General features: G+C 17.6%; 4 protein-coding genes across 4 annotated transcripts; 2 read left to right on the top strand and 2 right to left on the bottom strand.

Annotated features, from left to right (window-relative positions):
* Positions 1–1,466: 1,466 nt before the first annotated feature.
* Positions 1,467–4,280, top strand: PF3D7_1416100 (protein SEY1, putative; the record flags this gene model as incomplete). Its single annotated transcript, XM_001348296.2, has 1 exon — positions 1,467–4,280. The coding sequence occupies one exon, from the start codon at positions 1,467–1,469 to the stop codon at positions 4,278–4,280; it is 2,814 nt and encodes a 937-aa protein (XP_001348332.2).
* Positions 4,281–4,931: 651 nt separating this feature from the next.
* Positions 4,932–6,007, bottom strand: PF3D7_1416000 (conserved Plasmodium protein, unknown function; the record flags this gene model as incomplete). Its single annotated transcript, XM_024473354.1, has 4 exons — positions 4,932–5,003; positions 5,105–5,297; positions 5,428–5,581; positions 5,764–6,007. 4 exons carry the CDS (start codon positions 6,005–6,007, stop codon positions 4,932–4,934), a joined length of 663 nt encoding a protein of 220 aa, XP_024329199.1.
* A 1,178-nt stretch (positions 6,008–7,185) lies between these two features.
* On the top strand, positions 7,186–7,850 carry PF3D7_1415900 (zinc finger protein, putative; the record flags this gene model as incomplete). The annotated part of the gene is made up of 2 exons (XM_001348294.1): positions 7,186–7,409; positions 7,634–7,850. The coding sequence occupies 2 exons, from the start codon at positions 7,186–7,188 to the stop codon at positions 7,848–7,850; spliced, it is 441 nt and encodes a 146-aa protein (XP_001348330.1).
* A 551-nt stretch (positions 7,851–8,401) lies between these two features.
* On the bottom strand, positions 8,402–9,547 carry PF3D7_1415800 (ribosomal RNA small subunit methyltransferase A1; the record flags this gene model as incomplete). Its single annotated transcript, XM_001348293.1, has 1 exon — positions 8,402–9,547. The coding sequence occupies one exon, from the start codon at positions 9,545–9,547 to the stop codon at positions 8,402–8,404; it is 1,146 nt and encodes a 381-aa protein (XP_001348329.1).
* Between the last annotated feature and the right edge of the window lie 2,856 nt (positions 9,548–12,403).

The raw sequence follows: 12,403 nt of genomic DNA, 5'->3' as shown, positions 1-12,403 counted from the left end.
TCAAACAAGAATGCAAAAATACATAATTATACATTACATACATATATGGTAATTGAAATAATAAAAAATTTTGTAATAAGAGAAAACCATGTATCTAATAAGTTACTTATAACCAAACAACTTTTGTATATATTGGTTTCACTTTTTTTTCTTTTTTTTTCATAATATCAAAAGTTAAGAAAATATATTATATTTATAATTATATATTAATATTTATTGAGGGAAAAAAAATTATTTTTTTTTGTTGTTTATATATGTTTTGTAAAAATCTATAATATATTATATATATATATATATATATAATATATATATATTTTATAAGAGAAATGAAAAAATTATATATATTTTATTATATATTTATGTATGCATAATATATATATAATATATAATACTACATATATTATATATATAATAATATAATTATATAATATATTATAATATTTTTATTTATCATTTTTTTTTTTTTTTTTGGTAAAAATAAATTAAAATTAAAAAAAACAATATATATATATATATATTTATTTAATTAAATTTATAATAACTTTATTAAAGAATCAGAGAAACCTTAATTTTTAAAGTGAAAATATGCATTTATGCAATTACAAAATTTAGATTTTTTTTTTTTTGATTATTTTTTTAAAAATCATCATTCTCTTGTTCTTACCATAAAAAAAAAAAATTATTTTTTTATTTTAGTTTTTTTACATATATTTATGAAATAAAAGTTTTTCTTTTTCTTTTTGTTTGTTTTTGTTTTTTATTTTTTCTAAAATTTTTTCATCCAGAACAATTTAAAACATATAAAAGTAAAAAGTATTAATACATAAAATGATATAACATGTAAAGACGAGATAATTATTATAATATATATATATATGAATGAAAAAAAAAAAAAAAAAAAAAAAAAGGAATGAAAAGAAAATAATTACATAAAATAATATATATATATATATATATTTATCATACATGGTTTTTTTAGATAAAAATAATTTTTTGATTATTCAAAAAAAGAAAATGAACACATATGCAATATATATATATATAAAATATAATATATAATATATACATTTATATATTACATATTATAGTACAACATTTACTTTTTTTTTTTTTTTTTTTTTTTTTTTTTTTTTTATAATTTAATTTTATATTTTCTGTATATTTCGCGCGTACGAACAAATTGATAATTGTATTTGTTTTAAATGGTTACAAGATTTTACGAACATGAATATATGTATGTATTAAGGATTATATGTTTAAGTGATGGTTTAAAAAAAAAACAAACAAATTAACTAATAAATCAGATAATAATTTTTTTTGTCTTATAATCCGTTTGAATTATATTTTATATTATATTTCTTTTTCTTTTTATTTTTCTTTTTATTTTTCTTTTTATTTTTCTTTTTATTTTTCTTTTTATTTTTCTTTTTCTTTTTATTTTTCTTTTTATTTTTGTTGAATTTAAAATGGAGAAGGGTGTGGAAAAAACACAAATTATAGATTATGATGGTAATGTAATTGAGGATTTAAAAGAATGGATGATTGATAATAAATTAAATGATTTAGGATTCAGTTATAATGTAATAGCCGTGTTAGGAAGTCAAAGCAGTGGTAAAAGTACCCTTTTAAATAATTTGTTTAAGACATCTTTTGATGTGATGAATACTAAACAAGGACATAGTCAAACAACGAAAGGTTTATGGTTAAGTTATGATAAATTTGATGATGAGACTAATAATAGTAGTTCATTTTTTAAATTAAAGAAAAAGAATAAACCTACATTAATATTAGATGTAGAAGGTACAGATTCTAAAGAAAGAGGTGATAATAGATTAACTTTTGAACATCGTTCTGCTTTATTTTGTTTAGCATTAGCAGATTGTGTTATAGTTAATTTATGGTATCATTCATTAGGTAACTTTACAGCTTCTAATTATGGATTATTAAAAACCGTTATGGAAGTTAATCTAGAATTATTTCAACAAGAAAAAAATAGTCCCAAGACTATATTATTATTTACTGTTAGAGATTGGTTTGAAGAATTTGCTCCTATTGAAGTAGTAAGAAATAAAATATTAGATGAATATATAAATAAAATATGGAAAGAAATGAAGAAACCTAAAGAAGCTGAAAAATTGAATATTAATAATTTTTTCATTATTGAAGTAGTTGGTTTGTCGCACGGTATAATAAAAAAAGAAGATTTTTTAAAAGATGTAAATAATTTAAGAGATAAATGGATTAATAATTTAAGGCCTTCTAAATATTCTAGAAATATACCATCTGATGGCTTTGCACAATACTGTAATAATATATGGAATACTATTGTAAAACAATCCCAACTAGATATTCCATCCCAAAAAGAAATGTTATCTACATTTCGATGCCAGGAAATTAAAAATAATGTTATAAATAATATAAATAAAGAAATAAAAGAAAAATCCATAGAATCACATAATAAGGTTATTGAAAATTTTAAAGAATGGGCTGAAAAAAACATCATACAAAAATGTTTAGATGATTATTTTAAAGATGCCTCTAGATATAAAGAAAATATATGTTTAAGAACATCACAAGAATTATTAGATTATTTATTTACACAATTGCAAGCTATTGTAGATAATAATTTACAATATATACAAAGAACATTATGTACAAAATTTTTTAATGAATTAAGTAATATGTATAAAATTTGTACAATTGAGAAAAACACATTTTCATTTTCTAGAGATTCCAATTTAAAAACCGTAAAAGATAATAATAAGAATACATCCCATGAAGATATAAAAAGAGATTTATTAAATAATAATCAAGATAAGTGTGTACATCTGTGGTCAAACTTTTTATATAATGCAGATAAATTAGAATATTTTACGTTTTGTAACTTTTATGAAAATTATGAAAAATCAAATATTGAAATAAAGACAAATATGAAAAATGATGACAACTTAAAAAATGATGACAACTTAAAAAATGATGCTCATAATAATATTACAACACATCAATTTAATTATAAACCAACTTTGAGTGTATTATCTACTTCTATATATAAAGATTCTAATCGTATTAGAAATATACAATGTGGTATATTATTAAATAAAACAAGACAAACTATAAAAAATAGTTTTAAAAATATGGACACATATCTTCTTACAACAAAAAACACGGAAGAATATTGGAATAACACAGTACAGCTTGTTTTAAAATTGCAAGATAATATTAATACACATTTAACTAAATGTTTTATAAACCTTAAAGGTACAAATCATAACAACTTAAATATATATAATGATGACATGATGTATAATAATGATGATATGGTATTTAATAACAACGATGATGATGATAATAATAATAATAATAATAATAATAATTATTATTATTACAATAAAAATGATGATGCTAATTTATCTAAAGATGAAAATTATAATAATAAATTTTCATTTTCTCTTACGAATGAAAAAGGTATTTTTCAAAATATAAATAATAATAATGAGGGTAGTGATGAGATATGTTATACAAATGCTTTAAAAAAAATAGATCTAATTAAAAATAAACAAGTATATAAAAGTACTATAAATGAAGATATTAATAATAAATTGCAGAATAAAAAATATATACATGAATTAAAAAATTATTATTTAGATGAAATTATGGATGTATTAAAAAATAAATTAGATGAAATATCAGAAAATTTGGCTACTATTATTATACAAAGATTTGAATCCGTTTTTAATTATGATGAATATGAACAACCAAGACAATGGAGGGATATTTCTATGGCTGAATTAAAAAAGATTTTTCTTAAATCGAAAAATTACGCATTCTTAATTATTGATATATTACAAAAAAATATAAAAGTTGAATTAATTGATGACTATTTACCTAATAATTTTATAAAAGATGAAATTATTGAAAAGGGAAAAATTAAAGCAAAAAGGAGAATTCAAGAAATTTGTAGAGATGCTCAATATATTCAAGAGACAGGATCTAAGATGAGCTTAAAAAATGTTCCTGTAGTTTTCTGGATTATCTTATTATTATTTGGATGGAATGAAATTTTATTTTTCATTCGAATGTTCTTTAAACTTAATGTAATCTTACCACTCTTTTTTGCTGCAGCATTTATAGTATCCACCTTTGTATATAATGGAAATACGCAAGCCTTATCATATATTAATAAAATTATATTCTATATGGCTAAAAATTCCTATAATTTTTTTAAGCATATACAAGCAATTAGTAACCCACCACCCAAAAATGTTCAAAAACAAGAATAGTTTTACAGTACAAATGAATAAATAAATAAATAAATAAATAAATAAATAATGTATATATGAATGAAATAATAAATATATACATGTATATATATATATATATATATTCACCCTTTGTTTTAGAGTACATATGTATATACGTAAATGTCTTATTTTTTATATTTTTTTGTTTTCGTTTAAAAATAAAAAAAAAGTTATGTGTTTACATTATATTATTTATATGTATATTTTTAAATTTTTTATTATTATTATTATTATTATTATTCGTTACCATATTTCCTTTTTTTTGTGATTCATAGTTAAAGGTATTATATTTTTAAGTATTTACATTATAAGTTAAAAAATAATATATGTTTGAAAAAATTTAAAAAGAATATTTAAAAAAACATAAACATGAAATCTTTTAAAGAATATATTAATATTTGACACAAACATTTTGAACGTTACAAGAAAATGTAAATTAATTGATAGGCTCTTAAAAAACTTTATTAAAAAGGAAGCAAAAGTAAAAGTAATAATTTGGTATATCAAGCATATTAATATAAAAAATGAAAGTATAATATTATTGTTACTTGTAATAAGTATATAAAATATATATATATATATATATATATATATATATATATATATGTATGTATGTATGTATATTTTTATTTATAGTTCCTTTTCTACTACCGAATTTTCTTGAATAACTTTATTGAATACGTTCCCAAATTCTTTGGAAATCTGAGAAACGAAAAAAAAAAAAAATATATATATATAAATATATACATATATATATATATTTATATATTATTTTTATTGTAAACAATTATGTTATTCTTTACCTTTGTTATTAAATTATAAGAATGAAGAATAAAAGAAGATAGGTAACTATAATTTTCTTGAGAAAAATAAGATTTCGTGTAAGGTAAAAAGAGGACACTAAATCTTATTATCAAGTATACTGATATTCCCATATAGAGAATTTTAAAAATTGGCTTAATAACACCGTCCCATAGTAATGACCCTACTAAATAGCTATATATAAAAAAAGAAAAAGTAATAATAGTAGATAAATCGTAACTTCAAAAAGGAATAAATATGTGTATATATATATATATATATATATATATATGTATATGTTTGTTTGTATATTTCTTTATCTGACACTAAATAAATCCATTCTATAATAGTAAAGATAGCAGAACAGAGAAGGACAAAACCTAGGAAATTATTTTTTTCGTCAAACATAGAATATAGCTGCATACTTATGGGTATTAAATCAGGTGACTTTCTAAACCAGTTTAAATGAAAAATGGATTCTAAATGAATAAGGAATATAAATTAAAAAAAGACATAAGAGAAACCAGTATATAAATAAATAAAAATATATATATATATATATATATATATATATATTTTTTTTTTCTATATATATTTCTTTTATAAAATTTTTGTTTTAATTCTACAACTATATATTTGTTATATTTTCAAGTTATTATACTAATTGGTCTAGGTAAGACAGGACATGGTGTTTTTTTAACATAGACCTTTTGGATATCTTTTATCTTTAACTTATTCCTTATTTCTAATTTTACGGTTTTAGGTGCTTTTTTTCTATAATATAATAAGTTATATACTTCATCTTCAGAACTGGAATAAATGTTATAACATCCATTCCATATAATATGACAATATAATAAATAAGATATAGCGAAACAAAAAGTTACAATTTTTTGAACATTCATTTTATTATGTTTTATTATTTTCTTCTTTTCTTATATTTTATCTATATAGTTTTTGATATATATATATATATATATATATTGTAATAGATAAAAAATCCCCACCATTATATGAATTATATTTAAAATTTTTATTATATCTTAAGTAGGATAATAATACGTAAAAATAAATTTTTAATAATGAGGAAATATATATATATATTGTTATAATAAAAGACAAATATATATATTATAATATATCTGTAGAAAAATAAAAAGCAAAAAAAAAAAACAAAAACAAAGAAGGAACATACTGATGGATAACTTTTGATTATATCATATTAAGCTAATATTATATATATATATACATATTGTAGTATTTTTTTATTTTTAATATTTTTGACAAAGGACCTATTACAATTAATAGAAATATACACGCAAAAAGGAAGGAAGGAAGAAAGAAAGAAAGAAAGAATAGGGAAAAAAAAAGAAATATTTGGAATAAAAAAATATTACCAGTGAAACAATATAAATATTTTGATACTGTTATATTTTTTTATAAAAGTAATAATTTATTGATTAAAAAAAAAACAAATATAATATATTAAAGAATAATATAAAATATTAATATAAAAATATTGAATAATCAAACACAAAAAGGAATATAATTACTACAATACTATATTATACGTTATGCTTTCTTAAAAAGTATAATAATATATTAATATATATATAATATATATATAATATTATATATAAATTTATAGGGGAAAAATAGGAAAGGAGAAATAATGATTAACTAAGAATATATAAATGATAAAAATTTTAGTACCGCTTATAAAAAAAAATTCTTTTTTTTTTTTTTTTAAATAATTATTCATAATATTTATATAATATACATTTATGTATTATATATATATATATATATATATAAATTTTTTTTTTTTTTTTTTTTTTTTCAAAAAGGAAATTATTTAGATGTTATATAAAGAATATCATTTGCTATATATTTATTTTATTATTTTACTAATATTTTATATATATATATTTTTTTTATGTTTATATTTGTATAAGCAAATTTTTCTATTTTATAATTTTTACCAGACAAAAAAGTTATGGAATTTTTATTATTTGTTTCATAGTTATTTTCGTATTACCTAAAATTTTCTTGTTTAATAATTTTATATGAGTTATAATTTTAAATGGGAAGAAGACCACTGGATAAAAACTTAAAAAAGGAAAAAAATGTGAAAGTAATAAAAAAAAGAAAAAGGAAAAAGGGATCAGATAGTGATGATGACGATGATGATATTGAAATAGCTAATACTAATGTTCCCATAAATAAAAATGTTTCTACTAAATTTAAACAAAGAGAAAAAGTTGATATTAATTTAATATTGGCACAAGATGAAGAGGATGCATTTAAGTAAGATATTTTTAATATGTATATGTGCATATAATATATATATATATATATATATATATATGTTGAAAATATGAAACGCGAATCTTATATGTAAAAAATGACACTACACGTTAATAATTTATGAATAGACGTTTTATATACATATTAAAATATATGCTATAAAATATATCTTATATATATATATATATATATATATATATATATATATATTATTTTTTATGTAGAACGAAAACGTATTGCTGGACAAAAGTGAATGCTGGAAATACCTCACTGGTTAAAAGAAAACTTTGTACAGTTTGTGGATTTGAAGGGAAATATAAATGCTTAAAATGTTTTGAACATAAACCTACTTCTTTTGTAAGATATACATGTTCTTTAAATTGTAAAAAAATTCATGATGAATCTTCTTGTTGTAAATCTAAAATGTTAGGAACATGGTAAAAGGATCAATGTTTGATTAAATTTATTTTATTTTTATTTTTTTGAGTATTATAACAATATAATAAATTATACATATAATAAATATGTACCGTTTATTTATTTATTTATTTATTATTTATTTTTTTTTTTATAAACCATAATATTATTATATATAATTTTTTTTTTTTTTATACCATTTGTTTGCTGTTTTATAATATAGTTTAAAATTAGCACATTAAAAAAAATAAAAATAAAAATAAGAAAAAGGATAAAAATAAATCATTAAATGAAAAAAAAAAGAATAAATAATATATGTATTTATATCCTTATATATACATATTATTAATATCTTTAATTAAACAAATTGAAAAAATATATACTATATAAATTAATAAAATATTTTATCCTTTTTTTTTTTAGAAGGATTAGAGTATGTTTTTAAAAAATTATAACATAATAAATGTGAGAAAATTAATGAGTTTCCATATAATTGTATATATATATATATATATTATTATTATTATTATTATGTTACGATTTATTTTATGCCAAAGGATATAATTATGACATTATCAATCATCTACATTTTGATCAGAATCATTCATATCATCATCTAGAAAAATATTCGTCATGTCATTATTCTTAACATTTGAAATGTTAAAGAAATGTATACCTTTTTTATTAAATTCTAATAACAATTTAAGAAAATCATTTTCATCTAGATTTATACTTCTTTTTTCACACATATCCAAATGTTCTAAAACATCTAAACAATATTTTTTAAATGGGAAGTTTACGGGAACTTGTTTATTTAATGTGCACCAGTTTTTATAATTATGTTCTAACATATTAAGTACTGCATTTCTTTTAAAGATTGCATGAAGGGTTTTTCTCTTTCTACTGAAGCATATTCTTAGTAAATTATCCCACTCATCAAAATTTGTTAAGAAACTACTTTCTTTTGGTATAAGTTTAACAATAACACTATCCACTTTTGGGGGAGGATTAAAACTGCTTCTATTGACATTACAAACTTTTGTAACTTTACAGAAAAGTTTTACATTAATAGTTAATCTGCTATAATTACTATCTCCAACATTGGCTAACATTCTTTCCGCAAATTCTTTTTGAAACATTAAAACAGCACATTTGAATAATGGTCTATGTGATATTAATTTAAAAATAAGTGGACTTGATATTTTATATGGAATATTAGCTGTACAAACATCAAATTTAGGAAATACCGTTTTAATAGCATCTCCTTCATATACTTCTAAATTATTATAACCTTCATAAAGACATCTTTTTTTTACCTCACTAATCATTCTTGAATCAATATCTATTGTTATAACTTTTTTAGCTAGTGGTAACAATTTAACCGTTAAATTTCCTGTACCACATCCAATTTCTAATACTATATCTGAGCTTTTTATTTTTGCTGCATATATAATTTTATCTAAAATACCTGGGTTTTTTAAAAGATGCTGACCATGTTTTTTATATAATATCATATTCATTTTATTTCCTTTTTGTACTTTTGAAGTACTTATATTTCTCTTTCCATGACTCTTTTTACTTATTCCATCGCTTACATTTTTTATAATTTTTGTCGACTTGTTATTATTTATTATATTATTATAAAATCCTTTATTCACTTTCATTGTTACTATATTATTTTTAAATAGTTTCAAGCAGTTGTTTAAAAAGTAGGATGACATACATAACATATCATATAAAATTATGCTCTATTCTTCTTCATAATATATATTTATATATATTACTCTTTTATTTATTTATTATTTTTTTTTTTTAATATTATTCAACATTTAAAAAAAAAATATATATATATATATATTAAAAATAGTATTATAAATCAATGAATAAAAAAATGAGAAAGTTTCAACATCATACAAGAAATAAGGATATATATATATATATATAATAATAATAATAATAATAATAATAATAATAAATATATTTATTTATATTTTCAACTTTTATATATTTATATTAAAAATAAAGATATAAAATTAAACTAAAAAAGTATTGAACAGTTTTATTTTTATTTATTTTTTTTTTTTACATTTAAATTAATAAAAGGGCGGGTGGGGAAAAAAAAAATAGAGATATTTATATATAATATTAAATATTAAATATATTATTATAGTATAATGAACAAATTAAATATATATAAATATATATATATATATATATATTTTTATTTTATGTAGAAAAAATTTTTAATTCCAAATATTTTCTGTTAATTATATATTTATACAAATTTCTGGAAAGAAAACAATAAAAAAAAAATAAATAGAAAGCTGCAAATTTATAACCATATATTTTTTATATGTATTTATATGACTACTAAAAAATATCAAAAATTTTTGATTTAATTTTTTTATATATTTTTATGAAATATATTATGTTATTTCATTTATAGGGATGTAATTATATTATATGCTATATATTGTAATTTTGTGCTTCTTTTCATAAAATAATAAAAAAAAAAAAAATACAAATAAATAAAATAAATAAATAATGATTAACTACTTCATTTTATAAAACTTATGAAAATATTATAAGAAGATGAAAAATTTTTAAAATGGAAATTATATTTTTGGAGATATATAGAAATGTTGAATATATGTAAAAGTATCATTAAAGGTTTTTAATGAATAAACGGATATCAATTCATTCAAAACAAAAAATGAATAAATTGTTTTTATTCTTAACATATTATATTAATGTTTATGTTATTCCTTCATAAAGTGTTAATAATATGATGAAATTTAAAGAAAGAAAATGATATTTAAAAGAAAAAAAAAAAAAAAAAAAAAGTAATAAAAAAAAAAATTAATACCATCACTATAGGCAATGTATATATATTATATATATGTAAATACAATATTTACCCATGTATTTCTTTCTTTATACTAATCATAGTAGTTATTCATAAAAATGAAACGCTTATTTCTTGATTGTATACATGTTTCCCTTAAATGATGTTTGTAAAATATAAGAAAATAAAGATATAAGTAATTAAATAAAATTTTTATATAACTATTTAATGATCCTTTAAAATTAATCTTTATTTTTTAATTTAAAAAATGAAGTAAAACATATATATATATATATATATATATATATATATATATATATATATAATATAAAGTAACCATTTATATAACAGACTAATTGTTATTTTGTGTACTTATCATTCGAAATATGATAACGACTAATTTAAAAAATATTTTCTTATAATTTAATATATTTAAGGTTTTATTTTATTTATTTTTAATGTATTTTTTTTCTTTCTTTTTATGTATTATATTATTCTTTAAGCAAAATAAAAAAATAATAAAAAAAAATGGATTTAGGTCTATTTAAACCACATGAAGACAGATATGAATTTTTATAACTTTTTATAAACATGTATATATTATTTAAAAAAAAATAAAATAAAATAAAATAAAATACCATTTTAATTTGAACATGTGTGTAAATAATATATTTTCGATGTATACATATCCACTTTTTTTTTTTTTTAAATATAAATAAAATTAAATTATAATTTGTTCTATTAGTATATATATATATATATATATATATATATATCAAATAAATATCAAATGATTTTTTAAGCAATAAATAATTAATTTTATTATATCCTTGTATTTTTTTTATTTTATTTTTACTTTTTTTATCTTTTTGAAAATGTTTTCTTTTTTTCTAATATTTAATAATATTATATATATATATATATATATATATAATATAAAATATTTGACATATTCTTTACCTTCTATAATATTTTATGAAACCCATGCAATAACATATATGTAGATATAATATTACAATTTTGTAAAAACATTTTTTTTATTATTTTTATATTTTTTGTTCGGCTACTATTTTTTTTCTTTCCTTTCCTTGCATTTCCTTTCCCTTCTTACTTTATTTTTTTTTTTTTTTTCAACATTTTTCTACTTAACACATTTTTCTTAAATTTTTATTTGCGTGCAGTATTTTTTTCTTTTTCTTTTTTAAAGGTTATAAATTTATATAAGCATAATGAAATATTCCAAAAAAAAAAAATATAAAAAGTAACATGACGAAGAGTTAAAATTTTTTTTTTTAAAATTTGTATATATATTCATAAGTACACTTAATGTAAATATGGTTACCTTTTTTTTTTTTTTTTTTTTTTTTTTTGTTTTTTTCTTACCTTCTTTCTATTTTATTATGAATATAAAATTCTTATTTTATATGTAAAATTAAATAAAATATCAAAATTTTATTGTGAATGTAGATAATAAAAAAGAAAAAATACATACATATATATATAATATATATTATGCTTATAAAAGTATGTGTCTTTATTTTATGATTTTTTTTTTTTTTTTTTAAAAATACAAAATAGTCATTTAAATATTATATTCCAATAACAAAATTTACTGTTTTAAAATAAGATAAAATATATAAGTTACAAATTTATTTATTTATTTATTTATTTTTATTTATTTTTTTATCTTTTTTTTTTTTTTTTTTTTTTTTTTTGCAATTAATACACGTCT

Source organism: Plasmodium falciparum (assembly GCF_000002765.6).
Source record: "Plasmodium falciparum 3D7 genome assembly, chromosome: 14".
NCBI lineage: Eukaryota > Apicomplexa > Aconoidasida > Haemosporida > Plasmodiidae > Plasmodium > Plasmodium falciparum.
Note: the sequence above shows the minus strand (reverse complement) of the source record. Positions and strands in the feature narration are given on the sequence as shown.